The sequence below is a fragment of the Gymnoscopelus microlampas genome, assembly GCF_963454915.1.
Source record: "Gymnoscopelus microlampas genome assembly, chromosome: 12".
NCBI classification, from domain to species: Eukaryota; Metazoa; Chordata; class Actinopteri; order Myctophiformes; family Myctophidae; genus Gymnoscopelus; species Gymnoscopelus microlampas.
The window spans coordinates 33,772,053-33,788,939 of record NC_139949.1 but is presented as its reverse complement, the minus strand read 5'-3'; the positions used below and the strand labels follow the sequence as shown (position 1 = coordinate 33,788,939).

The 16,887-nt window shown below is 41.0% G+C and overlaps 1 protein-coding gene across 1 annotated transcript in view; it reads right to left on the bottom strand.

Annotated features, from left to right (window-relative positions):
- The window catches only part of nlgn2b (neuroligin 2b), an 84,913-nt gene that overhangs the window by 5,395 nt on the left and 62,631 nt on the right, over nucleotides 1-16,887 (bottom strand). Inside the window, exon 5 of the mRNA XM_084074927.1 lies at nucleotides 4,073-4,258. Coding sequence (XP_083931053.1) covers nucleotides 4,073-4,258 — 186 coding nt within the window. The remainder of the gene's footprint in view (nucleotides 1-4,072; nucleotides 4,259-16,887) is intronic.

Below are 16,887 nucleotides of genomic sequence, written 5' to 3'. Positions count from 1 at the left end.
TAAAAAAAAAAAATAGGATTTAGAAGACATTAGAAGCAAATCCCCAGAAGCAAAGATTGCTTTAAAAAAAAATATATATATATATATATATATATTCAAAAGATAGAAAATAGCAGATCTACAAGCTCGTAGCGTGGCACTGAGTGCCGCGCTACGAGCTTGTAGATCTGCTATTTTTGAATAGCCAAAGAAAAATGACACAGATTCTTTCCCAGTCTAAATGGGTTAAATAATGCATGTGTTGGAGGAGGAGCAACCGCAGACTATTACATATGTGTGAGTGAGCTGTGTTCTAGATACCACGCCGCTTTCTAAAGCCTGGAAATCCTTGTAAACACCAGGGTTGTGTAAAACAGAACTGCAGTGAAAGACAGCGACGACTACAACGGTGACATCTCCGCAACATGGCATTGGCTGTTAACACCAACTAGTGAGCTCGGTGACTGTGTTAGACGAGGAGAAAATGAGAAATACAGCGAGGGAGAGAGAGACACACACACTGCTGTACTGTTCTGTACTGTTGTGTAAAGTAGCTTGTTGTTGTTCTTCTGTTTTCATCTGCAGATTCTGTCATTAATAATTAACCCCCCCCCCCCCCCCACACGCACGCACGCACGCACGCACGCACGCACGCACACACACACACACACACACACACACACACACACACACACACACACACACACACACACACACACACACACACACACACACACACACACACACACACACACATCTTACATGAGCCCCTCCCCTGCTTCTCTCCCTGTGAAATCAATTAAGAATCCTCTGAGCTGCAGGCTGAGCTCCACTCTTCATCTCGTCTCTTACTCTCTTTCCAACTAACCGACATCCATATTTACAGATCTCATTATGGGCCTGTCCTAACCCTGTACCACACGTAGTACATACGTATCCGTACTGACACATTCTTGCAAGTATTGGTTAAAACAGCTGTTATCGGATAAATGATTTACCATCCACTTCAGCATAATCATGAAACCCTTCTATCTGCATTAGATCATCATCATCAATTCATTAATGAAACTGATAGTGTCCGGATGGGCTGTAATGTTTTTCTAGATAAACAAACACACATGACTACTTTCCATAACATCACACCTCCTATGTGTCTTATATTCAGAAATGTAACTTATGTTATGTCTGTACACCAGATTAGAAGAGACGCCAGCACTATATCAGTGTTCAGAAAATATGTCTGCCATAGTTTCTACATGGTAGGGACAAGACAATAAACTAATTTCGCCCACTGGCCACCATCATTACCTGACGATAAACATGACATATCGTCTACTCTAAACTGTGCTGATTCATCTTCCTGACAACATGTATAATGCTGTATGACATCCAAAAAAGTCATAACTTGTTAACTTATTGTTAAACATGGACATACTGTATTATACATGCATGGTCTCAAATCAATTGCAGTGTCTACTATTCCTTAGCCATACTTGGACACCTTTCGACAATTACCGTTATAGTTATAGTTTACAGACTATATTATATCGTAGCTGTCGGTCAGAAACTTTGTGTTGTGTTCAAGTCTTTCAATTATTTAGATTTTACCATAACATTGTTTAAGAAGGATATTAAAGGTTATATGACATTCATTTTCCCTTTTTTTATTTTTTATGTTTTTTGGGGGGTTTTATGACATCAATTAGACCCCAAAAAACTGAACTTTGAACATTCAGTGGATTTTCTGGGGTCTGGGGTTTTCTGAATAATTTGGCTGAAAAGTAATCTGTGATTGGCCCCTGGACTTTGATGTCACAGTCCATTAATCCCGCCCCCTCTCCTCTCCGCCCCTCCCCTCCCCTATCCATTCCTTTGGGGGGGGGGGGGGGGGCGGAGCAGAGGCGATGATTGACAGTCAAAATCCCTCAACAGCGACACACGCAGGCAAAGATCTATTTTTTCATTGCAGTTGAAAAGGCTTTAGAAATCAGAGAGAAAAAATCCTGCCATGGATCACTGGAGTGGATGTTTCAGTTAAAACTTTTAATACACGTTTGAAGGACCATGATAAATACTTTTAATGTGTTGTAAAACTGAATGCCATGAAACCTTTAAGAGCTTACAGTGGTTTGACACTTCCAATACAATATAATTGAGTGCACCTGATTGAGCCAGGAACCTTTAAAAGGAAGAAACTGTTTCTGCTGGGAGGATTCAGAGACACGCGTAAGTGTTGCATGGAATCTGTGTTGGTGAGAGAGAGACAGGCTGCGTCTCAGGTTCTTAGGCTGGACTCAAGACTTTCACTTCAGACAATGCATCTGAAACGCAAGCTGAGACTTCAGACCCATCCATTTCCCATGATGTCTTGCGGGGCTGCGGGCAGTGCCGGCAGAGTGTTCACACACGTTGGACTTCAGTTCACACGCTGCAACAATGGGACGCTCCGCCTCGTTTCTCCCATACAATGGAAGTGAACGGGGAGCTTACTGTAAGTGACTGACACAGATGTGTGAGTCCAGCCTTATTCTACCTGCTCTGCCCTTTCTCCTCATATCCTCACTCCTACAAGGGCTTTATAAAGAAGGAAAGGAGATCTAATTATATGATGGTAGATATGTTGCAAAATCCCAGAGCTTGTAGGTTTGATTTGAGCACTCAAATACTATCACTAAATCACTAAAATACGATCTACACACATCTACAGTACATTGAAATTTGCACTTGCATAAAATATTTATATACATGTAAATTGACATTTGAAGTCACAAAGAATAATTCTGGTTGTGTAACTGTCGATGTACACGTGTGGATTACAGTTCAGATTTCAGTGAGTTTCAGAGCTAAAATCTACTGACATCTACAAGTTCTTGAATTTTGCAACATATCTACAATCATGTACTGCTGATGTCCTTTCCTTCTTTACACAACCCTTGTAGGAGTGAGGATAGAGGAGCTGTGACAGATCAAAATAAGGACCTGAGTGGTGCATGGCCGCTCAGCGAAGCGGTACAGCCACAGAGAATTGTTTGTGAAGTGAAGGAGGATTTCCTGGGAGAACTCGCTGCACAGAGACAATGTTAAGAAGCCTTTAAGATTCCCCTATGTGTTTATTCTTTTGAGTTATCTTCTGCCTTCGTGTCAACCCTTTCACGGTCAGGGAGTAGCAGGATTGACGACTGCAGTGCAGCCAACAAACCGACCAGCTGTCCAAGTGAAAGAGTGGATACGGCTAACCACAACGCGTTGCATCACCAGAACAGCCCAGCCAGTTAAACTACCAGGATTTTTTTTTTGTGTTTGGAATTAGGAATTAGATTTCAAGACGGTCTGTGAACACTAAGACCCTAGACAGGATGATGAGGCCAAATGTATTAAATAATAGCCTGGGTTATGGATTAGCATCCAACATGCCCTATTTTAATACTTTGTATCACAGTGTCATGGATAAGTGGGAAATAGCCGATTTACAGGCTCACAACGCGTCGTATTGTGACTCCCTCGTGTCCTTGCTGATGCATTGTGTGCACAGAGTTTAAAGTCAGTCGGATCTGTGGCCCTGGACAACCATCTCCCATATATGCCTTTATGTCTGAGTAATAGTGACTTCCCGATATATGGGCGTATCCGGTTTGTTCATGGTAATATATGAGTGATGTGACCGTGGTCCGCCCCCGGCCGGCCAGCCTGCCCTCCCAGTAGCTAATTTTAATATATAAGGAAAGAATTATAACTACATTGGATCCATTGGAACACAGGTTCTTTGTTCCATGTCCTGAAATGTAACAGATGTGGACATACAAGGTTACCACCCAACAGCATTGATTATTTGTATTTTGCAGTTGAATTTATGAGGTCCTGTTTGTCCTGTTGTTGGTTATGTTATGTCTAATGATATGCTTGACATGAGGTACAGTATCTGGCAGTGGAAGTGTTTCTTATTCTAACTTCACTGACTGTACTTGCTCCCTGCTTAAATAAATCATATCCCTACTGTATCTGCATATTAATATATGCAGATTTCATTCGATTATTCATAAATGTAGGCATTGCTAATAATAGCAAAAAAAATGATTTTAAATTCAAAGACTACCTTCAGAGTGGTGTGAGAGGATGAGGAGGTTCACACAGGAGGCACCCGCTCCGGAGCCAAAGATAGTGATCCTTTCTGGGTCTCCCCCAAAGCTGGCAATGTTTTCATTGAGCCAACGCAGGGCCTGAATCTGGTCAAGGAGGCCATAGTTCCCCTTAGCTGACTGGTCCCCTGTGCTCAGAAAGCCTGCACAACAGAGATAAAGAGAGAGAGAAATATATTAATTGTGTGCTAATGGAGAAAGGCACAAAATAAGAGGAGAGGGACAACATGTGTGACTGAACGCAGCAGATCCTCCACAAACAAATATGGGAATATCCAGTCATTGTTAGGAATTTACACAGTCAACCTCAAGAGCTTTCATAACAACGCGAACCAAATTGGTAAACTGCTGTATTATCTGACAGCTACCATGCAAGAGGTATAAGGTGCACCTACTGTATGACGCTCACAAAAAGAAGGAAAAAAATACTTTAGGTAGCAGCCCCCCGCCCCCCTGCTGAAAACCACTTCCAGCGCACAGAATTCTGGGAAGACAGTAGAGACGAAGTACAAATGGTAATCTTATGGCGCTCTACTCTTAGAATGGCTGTGGGTAGAAATGTAACTGCATTCATCACTATGATTATTAGGACATGCCTCTTGGCAGAGATTTGTGCTCTAATGAGCACACCCTTCTAGTACTGAAACATCCTTATCACAAAAAAACTGTGAGAAGGCCTTCCAAACTGGCCCAAAACAATGAAACATTATGAAAAAGTAAGCTCCTCAATTGTCCTTCGACAGTGCAGAGTACAGACAGCACCTTGAAGGCAAGGGAACACTAAAAAGGCACATCAAACAAAACATGCAGCACACAGCAACGCATTTCAAACTACTAGAGTTCTTCCCCAGGAAGCAATGCTGCCTGCTATTTAAGGTTGGACCCATAAAGGAACACAAACAGAAATGACATGCAGAGGACATAAGAACAGAACAGAATACATTCATGATTAGTCTCAATAAAGAGCATCAAAGGTGAGAGCACCCCCGATCACAGGGCAAATACAAAACATGATGTCATTCTTCATTAAGGCATTTAGGAGTCCAATTAGAATCCAATTGATAGATCCACCTAATCCTCTACAAAAGGACACGATTATTGTCACCACCTTTCAGAGGAGACTTCACTAGTCTACTGGGCCAGAATCTCAAATCAGAGGCAGTATGTTCCCTGACTTGATTAGTTAGAGGGGAGGTGCTGCAGAGTTGTGTCTATTTGTTTGCTATCTCTGTTGAATGATGTATGTGTTTTAAGAACTCTCATTCAGCGAAAATAGTGGTTAAAGCACGTGATGTTTTATCCACATAAATTTCAGCCTAGTCAAAGACTGTCAAAGACGGCCACAGGTCTTAATGGATTAACTGTATGAGCCATGAAGTAAAAATTGTTTAATAGCTTTAAAATGTTTGGAAAAACTGTTTCAAAGAACAATTTTAAATGTACTCTTAACTCATTCACTGCCAGAATTATTTCTGGCCGCGTTTGAACACTGCCATATTTTTCATTGAAAAAAAAAAGTACTCAGGAGCCGAGATACAGAATTTTTAAGTTTTAAGTTAACAAGGAAGTGGATGGGAGTCTATATCTTCGAAAAATCATATCTCCTTGGTCTTTGGGTCAAAAAAAAAAAAAAAATCTAAAAAAAAAAAAAAAAAAAAAAAATATATATTTTTTATTTTTAAATTTTTTTAAAAAGTCGTTTTAGTCGTTCTTGGCAGGCATGGCTTATGGACAGAAGTCGTTTTAGTCGTTCTAGGCAGTATATGAGTTAAATGGCTTACTATTATACTTAACCACTTAAACCCCCAGGGCTCTATACTAGGTCAACTCTTGTTTTCCTCCACCACACCAAATCTCTGGATAATGAAGGTCACAACACAGAGGAGACACAGGATCCAGTGCGCAATGACATCACAGCTGGATGACCTAGACTTTGCGGACGACATCGCTCAGCTCTCGCATAGTCAAAAGCAGATGCAAGAGAAGAAAAGAGTGCTGGCAGATACCTCCTCACAAGTTGGCCTCACCATCCATAAAGGGAAAACAACAGTCTTCAAGGTCAACATAACACTCAGAGATCCAGTGACGCTGGAGGGAACAGCACTTGAGGAAGTACAAAGCCTTCATACTGTACGTACTTAGGCAGTGTCATAGACAGTCAGGGCGACACGGATGCAGACGTCAGAGCCAGAATCGGCAAGGCAAGAGCTGCATTCATTCATTCAGTACAACAAATCTCTTAGCTGAAAATAGCTCACAACGTATCACATTAACAGTTAGGTTCATATGGTTAAGAAACATGTTGAATAAGCCTCTCTATGTATACATATATGTATGGCGGGGCTTTGATGCGAGGCCGACCTGGCTTTTGTTGTTCCCCCCCACATAGCAACCAGGAAGCTACGCTAGGGGAACGCTGAACATGCGTTCACACACACACACGTGATAATAGTTATTGTCCATGACAGAGGCGCGCCGACTCAGCAGAGCTTGAGGCCGAGGAGGCGCGAGTGCCCGTGCCGACCGGCCGAAGATCTGCTAGTCGAATCAGCGCCGTCCGAGTTGTGAACCGATAGGGGGAGAATAGATCTTTTCATGGGTTACAGACAGTCTATGGTTACTATCCAGTGTCCACGACGACACATGTGTGCGTGTGCATACGTAACCGTCTGGCCACCTAGGCTGGTTGTGTTCAACTGAAAGAAGAGGAAACAGCACAAGTACTAGAAAAAGTGCTCCTCGGAGCACAGGTGTCCGCCAGGTCAGGTAGGTTGTGGGCCAGCAATGCTCGGAATTCGTCAATCAGGATGGAATATGACAAATCTGACAGATCCGTCTTGATCACATGACTATAGAGATAATGTGCACTGATTTGCGTGATGTGACAAAATCAGTAATATCAAGAAATGTGTTTTGCAAGAATTGGCATCCTGGTGATGCTATATAAGGCCGATGGGAAAGAGGTTTTTCCTTGGCCTCTAGGGAGTGTGCGTGCAAAGTTTCACGCCGATCGGGCCAACGGTAACAGAGATTAGCTGTCCACAGGCGGACACACGGACACGCATGGCAGAGACAATAACATCCAAACCCAACTGAGAAATAACAATTGGTACACAGAAACCTGTGGAGAAGGATGGTATATGAAGGCACAGCACAGCAAAAAAAAATACCTCCACCGCGCCACAGAAGCCAAGCGACAACAAAGAAAGGAGAGATCCACCATCCAAGCGCTTCTCCAACTACCAATATGATAACAACCAAATGTAAACCCATTTGTCTGACAAATGCCTCCAAGGATCGGCCTCTACAGCCACCTGGAGACCCACAAATGACCAGACCCACCAACAACAGGAGGACAATCATACTTGATTGCAACTGATCGCATATTATGATAATTTGTGAAAATGCTGAAATGTTGTAGTGAAACTAGCCTTTTCAACTTGATATGAAACGGCAGGGTTGGCCAAAATTTCACATTCACTGCAAGAGACGCGGGCAAGATGTTTAGCTCTCTTTGGGAGTCACAAGATTTATTGTTACAAATTATGCCATTGTTAGCACATCATGACACTCAACAATTGACCTTGAGTGTAACCAATCCAGTCGCACGACTGTCTGAGCAGCAATTTTTTCCCAGAGGGTAGACTTGCAGGCGGAACAGCTTTCCTGGCAAAAAGCCGCATTCTCGGCTCAGCCAATCAAAATACCATGCAACTAACTGCTAGCAATCATTCCTACTTCATCAGTCAGAAGTGATTGATTGATTGAATAGTACAGTGGTACGATCAAACAATGGTGCTAAAAGGGTTTCCTTTGTGGTGCTGTGTATTCAATTCATCGAGACATTTAAAGATGGAGGATCTACTCTGAATTAGACGGGCACATCTGCCAGAGAGACATAAAGACTCACGCTTTGGAGGTATATGCATCATGAAGTTGTCTGGCAGGCAGCTAAATCACTACTGACTGATCAACACAGAATGAGGATCAAATACTGTTTGCCATTAACATTATTCATAGTTGATGAATAATGGTTTAACATTCTGCCAGGCAACTTTTATCCCATTTGTCCTATTCACTGTCTTTGATCCTCATTCTGAATTGATCAGTATAGCAGTGATTTTGCTCCTTGCCACATAACTTTATGGTGCATCTGCCACCAAAGCTTACATAGGAATATTTCTGCCTCACAGTAAAATATGCATGTCCCATTCAGAGTAGATCCTAATTCCATATCCTTTGTAATGTAGTTATAGGTAATAATGTAATGAATTGACATGCACTTTCCCCCCGTGCATCCCCTAATGTTGTTTTTTTGGCAGCCCCAAGAGTCAAGCCCCAAGAGAACTGGAAATGGCTGAACCGAGCCACAATAGTAAAAACCATAGGGTCACCAAAATCAGTAGGCTTCATCCTGGAATAATTCGATTTTGAGGTATCTAGTGTGAAAAATATTAATATTAATACTCGGACTGAGGGTAGTGATACAGGATAGGTCATGGGGTCACTCAAATAGTTACGGTTCATCTTCTAGGGAGCATGAATGCATTCAACAGGTTTCCTACCAATCTGCCCATTAGATGATGAGATAACGTGTCTGAAAGTGGAGTGAAACATAAATGTTCCACTTTTACACAAGGTAGCTCAAAAGGCAAAATTGTGTCCTATCGGGTGCTGTTAGAGAAAAAGCCAGGGTTCACCAAAATCAATAGGGTTCAACCTTGTTGAGCACATTACGTTTCATGGCAGTCTGCCCATTAAATTCTGAGATATTGTGTGTGCAATTAGAAAATTTGGCCAAAGGGTGGCATTAGGAAAGGCCATTCAGCAAAATCAGTAGAGGCCATCGAGCCTGTGTTGTCCAGCCTCACGGCAAGAGAGCGTTTGTTGCTGAGTAGGCCTAGTGCTGCAGCTGCACTGTACTGTGAAGCTGTAGGTATGCTGTTTGGCTGACCTTATCACCTGCACAATATCACATTGAGATGTTCTGTTCTGTATAAATTAAAATGGTTTCATCCGACTGACATTGCCATCCTTATGCTTGATTTATAATTCGGTGCGCAATCTACAAGCTTGTAGATCTGGTATTTTTGGCAAATGACAATGTCATATGATGGATTAAAAAAAAGTCCCACATTCTCACTAGTGTGGCAAAAAAAGAAAAGAAAAAGGAAATGGAAAATGATTATTGGCGGAATTGTTTTGTTTTGTTGTAAAATCGCTGTTGGAGGAATGAGGGGAAAGGCCATTGGGGCACCAAATTCATAAGGATTCATCCTGCAATCTGCAAAAAAAGAGAGAGAGAAAAAAAAAAGAGATTTGGAGATATTTTATGCAAGTGGACATTTTGGCCCATGGGTGGCGCTACAGGAAAGGCAGTCAGTGAGGTTCATCCTCTGCAGAGCATGAAAAAAATCCACAAGATGTCTTGTATGGACTTAAGTGTTGGACGGATGGACCAACATTGCCTTTCTTGGGTTCAATGAGTAGATGTTTTCATCGTTTTGTTGTTATTTTTATTTGTTTATTTGTTTTTTTGCAGCTGGCCACCTGGCCAAATTATGTACTGAGACCAATGAGTGAGATGATCCTTGTTGTCATCCCAGGGAGAGGCAAAGCGATTGGTCGAACCAACTCAATGACCTCTCTCAAACTGTCAACTAAGACATGAGCTGCCTATGATACCCAGAATCGCAACAGTGATTGCATCCACAGCTGCACAGCCAAGCTGTCTGGAAACAGCTGCCTGGCAATTGTCTTTTCATTGTCAATTGTCTTCAGGCAAAATGAGAGACTCACAAAAGCACTTGCACAATACAGTTAAATGCATACAAAGTCAGTTGCCTTATTAAGAATTAGCATGCTAGTGTAACACATGATTCCAACCCTGGTCTCCTTCAACTTCAACTTTATTGTCACATTACACACTTTTACAGGTGTAAAAGTGTGGGTGAAATTGTTTTCCACCACCCAACAAATTCAGCTATGAAATAGTGATAAGAATAGAGACAGAAACACAACAAACACAAAAGTAAGATAACAGGACAACAATATCAAATGCACATAAGGCGCATGCTGAAAATAAAAAATAAAAATGAGGTAGAATATCACTGTCTCTTGTACAAGTAAGAGATCACTTATCAGAAGATACTGCATAAATAGAGCACCAGATATAGAATATCACAGTATCCTGCATGGGAAGCAAAGCACACACCCCCCCAACCCCGGGCTAGGCTATTCTGTTACACTAGCATAAGCTTGCATTCTGTGTAGTTCAATTTGAGAGGATAACGTGAAGAAATTTGGCTCGTCTGCCAACATTGAAGATAAGTCAAAGAAGTTCCCTCTCCTCTTCTCTTCCTCTTTCAGTATAAGTTTGCTTTCTCTCCATCTGCTGAGTTTGGGTTCCTGCTGACTTTAGCGCTGAGAGCAGCAGTTTATGAGGCTGAACTCATGCATATTCAACACTTGCTTTAGGTAACAGCCAAGGAAGTGAGGAGTCTTCAACCTCAAAGTGAAGATAATAGGATGAAGAAGGGGAAGCGAATAGGTCAAAGTGAACGGAAGAAATGTGAACAATCAACTGAGCTAAATTTGAAACATGAAGAAATATTTACGTCTTGGAGAAAAGTGATCAGTCAGGATAGCATTTGTAAGAGCTTAACAGAAGGCTGCATAATAACTTACTATTCTACAGCTACTAATATTATATTTTATTTTGCTGATGTCTGCTATGCATATTATACAGTAAGAAGAAGAAGAAGAAGAAGAAGAAGAAAACCTTTAAGAGAAGAAGGGTAAAACCCTCATCCTGTCCTGCGCTCAGCTGTCTCCAGGCCTATTGCCGTGCTTCACTGGTTTCTGAATGGAAATCTATATCCTGTTACTGGACCAGAACTCAAACCAATGAACATTGAGATGAGTCAGAGTGGTGGCTACAGCCAAGGCTGCTTCGGGCTTACAGGGCTTACTTCAGCCCCAGGCCTACGATGGTCAGGGACATATCATGAGCCAAAATATTTATTTATTTTCACATTTATTGCCATACAAATTTTCATTGATTACTTGATATGTTTGCTTACAATTGGTCTGATTTACATCAGTGAACAGACACATGCAACTGAGAGAAATGCTCTGACCTACATTAATGCTGGTGAGTGACAAGTGAAGCAGAATGTACTGTAAGTCAAAGCGTCTAATGGGGAGACATTTGAGTGGTGTACATCAAATAAAAGTGTTACGATGAAAAAGAGATACGCAATAAGGAGTGTCTGACTCTGGAGTGATTAAAAATCATCCCAAAGCTAACTTTATTGTTTAATCCCTTTCAGCCTAGCATCCCTATTTTGGGCATGTCATTATAGGTAAAGAAGAAAGAAAGAAAAAGCTGCTACAGTATTTACTATTTTCACTGTGCGACACCATCATATAAATCAGGCTTATGTGGTTAAACCTGAGAAGGAATGTTCATCAACCTCATCACAGAATGAGCGGAACGAGGAGGTAGGCACATCGGCAGTGAAGTTAATTAAAGTATGGAGATGAAGAAAACTGTCTGCAGTGTTTACAACAAGTATAAACGAGCGGGTGAAATTATTTTATTATTTTACGCAAGCTTCCCACAAATTGCAATTACAATAGCCTAAATACAAGTATGAGTAAAATTAGGCTTTCATTTATAAACAACAATATAATACATAACCTTACTGATATCCATTAAGCATGACATTCTAAGGACATAATTTAGGTCTTTTCCACATACAAAAGAAATTCACTTTTGAAAGATAAGACAAATCTTCTCAGCCCCAGGTATGGCAGGTTAAGACAGAACTGGCTACAACTGTCAGGTCTTCAGGTCAAGGACCTCTTAGCTGAGCTAGAGACGAGGCAGGGACCCCCCCCCCCCCCCCCCCACTACATATATTAAACATTATTCTTTTTTAGAAAGCCTTCAATGTAAGTTGATCAGAGGCTCCTTTCAAAGCTAAATCACCATATTTAGCTGATTGTCGCATCAATGTCTGTTGACCGTTTTTGGGACTAGCTTGGAAGTGTTCCACAGGTTTTCTTTTTAAGTGCCTAACTGCCTATGGGTTGCCTCCAAGTGATGCTGCAGCTTGGATGGCTTCATAGATTTCTTATATCATAATGACATGTTTTTTGTTTGTTTGTTTACACATTATCTTTGCTAATAATATGTTGGATTCACGTTAATGTGTATTCTCAGACATTTACATTATTACACAAAAAATTGGTGGCCCTCCTGAAGCAGTGTTGATTTTGACAGCAATTTAGTTTTAGTCATATTTTTGTCATCTGAAAAGTTTTTGTTTTAGTCTAGTTTTAGTTGACGAAATATCATAAGATTTTAGTCGACTAAATCAACAGTTGTTTTTGTCGACAAAAAGTTATTTTGGCGGTGACTTGATGGCGTCGTAATGGCTGATTTTGCAATCGGTTGCATGATGAAAATAGCCGATCTACATAACGCGTTGTGAGCTTGTAGATTTGCTGTTTTCAGAGCGCAACACCCAAGCGCACCCAAACATAAAATGACTTGTCTTTTAGTTCTACTGAATGTCTTCTCCACTAGTCCCTCACTAACATTTTAGTCTAGTTTTTATTTGTTGACGAAATTGTCAATACATTTAGTCTTAGTTTTATTTGTTGACGAAATTGTCAATACATTTAGTCTTAGTTTTAGTCTTCATAGCTTCATTTTTATTTAGTTTTTATTTAGTCAGTGAAAAAAGGTAGTCGACGAACATTTTTCGTCATAGTTTTAGTCAACAAAATCAACACTGTCCTGAAGTAACTCTGAGGAGGACCCAAGGGGTGCTGGACACCCTGCTGCCTACTGTTTGTCTGCCTTTTCATACTTGGTTCCATAAATAATAAAGTTTAAATAAAGTGCATCTCCAAACATCCTACTGTATAACATCTGTGTACCAATTTCAGTTGCTGATGAGGTACAGTATATGGATAGACATAATATACCTATCAGTTAGAGAAGAGAGAGAATAATGAGGTTCTGATTCTCTCTGGCTTTGCATTGTGTATACAGTACAATACCTTTGAAATTATGGAATACCAAGCTACTCATTAATCACATGCAATGAAAAGCAGGCAGACAGGCAGAAAAATACAGCCACATGTTGCCTGTGCTGGCCATGCATACTGTATATAAATCTTGAATTTCATGAACTGCCTTTTGAGGCGAAGATAATGGTTGTTATAATTGATTCAAGACAAAGGCATCATCAGTAAATTCAGATGGGAGAGGAGTTCCATAAGAGATTACTGAGACGGTCTAATCAATGCAATGCAAACAAGGAAAAAAAAAAAAACATAACTGATAATAGTTATGATCATTATTTGTTAGTTTCTGTCCCACACAAGAACAAAACATTCCACACAGCTCCTGTATTTAAACTTCAGCTTGGACAACTTGGTCTCGTTGACCATTGGATGGTGATAAGACTGGACATGTCGAGTTACCGTGGCATGCAATGTCTTGTGCCTTTGTATCTCTGTGCATCTTCATATTCAGGGTCACAGAGTTTCTTTGAGAGACTTTGGCAGACCAATAAAGCAAAACACACCTCTGATCTTTCAACTACATGTACAGATGGTTAAATAGTTTTTTTTTTCCTCTGTTGAATCTTTCCTTGGAATCTTGACACAGAAGAGTCTTTGTAAGGCAGAGCCGAGGTGCAAGACAAGGGAATACAAGTTACGTTAAACATACAGTACATTTTTTATAAAATTAGATGATGGATATCGGATAATTTCCAATACAAATGAAGCATTTGTCAAAGGTCAAGTAAGCAGCTGAGATGTATTTTCTTTCTGTAGCAACTATTATGAACTCAAAGCCTGGCATTTTGTGGCGTGTTATGTTCTTTGCGGTCACACAGGTAGGAGTGATTTTCTAAGAGAAATCACACAAGTCTACAAAGGGTTTATTTCTTAGAGGTACCAGCTATTCAATCCATGAGATATTAAAAAGTGATACGGCACACTCTGACATGTCAGACAGATGTACAACCACAACATCAGGTAAAGGAGTATTGCACAAGTAGTAGGGCGCAGGTCTAGTATATGTTAGCCTCCCAGGAATGTCTGCTATTGTGCTGCTATTGTTAAAAAGCTTTTTAAGCTTCATTTTGTTTCAATTTTCAATACCTTTGGAGTCACGACACAAACACGGGAAGCAAGGAAGCTGTCTGTTACCAATCTGTTACTTGGTGCAATTTAAGGCTACTTGTCATGGCAAGGAGAGCCGTCTAGAAATCTGTGTTTGTCCCATATAACTGTGCAGTGCAAAGTGGTAATTCGATCGCACAGATCGAGAACTGAAAAACCATGAATATCTATGTATTCTGCAGAGGATGCACTGAATCTCTGGGGGATTGGGGGAGTGTATGCATCGGCTTAACTGATTGGCCAGGAAACACAGCACGACGCAAAGCGTCTCCGGCATTTCAGGTAAGTTGGTGCGGCAATGGCTTCCCTGATTGGCTAACCCAACCCTTCGACTTCACTGATTGGCTGAGCTTTGCGTCACGTGTGTATCGCAGTGCCAGTCTAAGTGGTGGCATGTGAGAAAATGAGAGACACGCCGGAGACTCCAACATGTCAGACAACATGTACAATCACAACATCAGGTAAAGGAGTATTGCACAAGTAGTAGGGCCTGAGTAGGGCGCAGGTCTAGTGTTAATTTAGTTCGTTTTTAGTTTTTCTAATTGGTAACTTCCTTAATGTGAATTATTTTGGGTAGATCCATGGAAAATGGATAAAATCTTTATCAACACATTCTTTACATCAGAACACTATAGCTACAGTATTTGTCTAAATGATTACAAATATTTCACATCAATGGAATTTACTCGCAGTGCAACTGCTTCCCAACTTGCCTAACATCCTCATGAATGACTTACGAACAGAAACCAGGTTCAGTTCAATCAATAAAATAATCCATAACAAATTCACAGCCATTCAAACAGCCTGAAGTCCTTTGTAAATCAGCTTCAAAGGCAGCTAAAGCATTAAGTTGTGTGGGCAGCTAAATTACACCTGATTCTGTAGACCTTTCTGAATCTGAATAATAGCGACAGTTCACACTAGAAGACACATTTCTCTGTGAGAAAGGAACACTAAATTAGCTTTAGAGGCAGTTGGGGCATAATGGCATCCAGAATTAAATTAGATTAGACCCACAGTCAACTTTGATCAGCCTTCCACGAGTGTACGGTAGGTTAACCGCTCTGCATGGCTTGTGATGTTTGGGTAGCTTGCTAACGACAGCATAAAAAATATTTGGACTTAGTTTGCACAAATTTGCACAATATCTATCTTATCTAAACCTAACCATCTACTCTATCCATCCATCCATCCATCCATGGATTGGGGGATGGCAGATTGGTGCCAAACATCTTTGCTTGCTGCAGCGTATCACTCTTTTAACTGTGTTCAAAACAGCAAAATCATTTTGGTTTGCCCACACAGTATATATTATGAGTGACAGAAAGAGAGAAACATTCATTTTTCAATGGCTCTACTGCAGAGCAGGCCAAAATGAATTGAAAAGAAAAGAGAACATCATCCACACACGCACACGCACACACACACACACACACACACACACACACACACACATCCCCCCGCTACCTCATGTCCTGGCGAGGGAAACCCACAAATTACACAGCCCTGGCTAGGCAACCAAGCCTGGTGGAGATATGCGCTCCTTTTTTAGTTCGAGGCCGCAAAGGGTCTAGTACTTGTCTGTAGGTATATCAATTTACCAACACCAGAGGGTGCTGCAAACCCAAACATGACTCAACTATGCACACCTCTACTACAGTATGTTGAATTGTTCAACTCTGTGACAATTGAGATATCACATGATCTGAATTCCTGCAACTTTTTTTTGTTCACAAACCGTGCACCCAAAAAGAGCTTATGGAAGAAAAATAAAAAAACAATCAAATCCAATGACATCCAATGAAATCGACAGGAAGTGATGCCCACGCCGCCCTAGGAAACGTGTGGATACCTTACTGGTAAAAAAAAAGAAAAAAGGGGGGAAAAGAGATAATTACTAGAGATGGCAAAACATTATTAGTTGAAGTGTTTCATCTCTCTTCCTGAGGTGAGAAATGTTCTTGCTCTTGCACAGCCTAGTGATGGTGGGCCTTTCCCCAGAGTTCATTAATTAGTTAATTAGTTAATTAGTCTGAACAGATGGCTGTGCAACACAAATCAGAAGGCTCTCTAGACCTAGGGCAAGATGGTAGTAGAGGTGAGAAGAAGAGTAATCTTAAGTCTTCTTCACCAACAGCAAACATTGTAAAAATGTCTCTTCATACATCCATTTTACTCCACAAACAAAGGGTATATCATACATTCATAAGGATATCCAGCAGCTGTATAAGTTGTTGAAACCCCTAATGAAAATCCAGTGCAGGCGATTGAGTAAGGTGCTGTGTTCACATTGCGTTAATATGTTTCAATGGATACTTTGCATCACTGCCGATTTGAAAAGCACTTCTGATGCCGATTTGAAAAGCACTTCTGATGGTTTATTTTTAGACCGCTCCCATCTCCCCCCTTCTGTTTCCCTTCTCTCTCTCTCTCTCTCTGTCTCTGTCTCTTTGTGATTCTACCGTTCTCATATGTCTCCCTCCTTTCTCTTCTTCCCTCTTTCCTGACACCCTATATTCCTCTCTTAAAGGCACAGGCGGCGTATGCAATGAGGTTAACATAAATG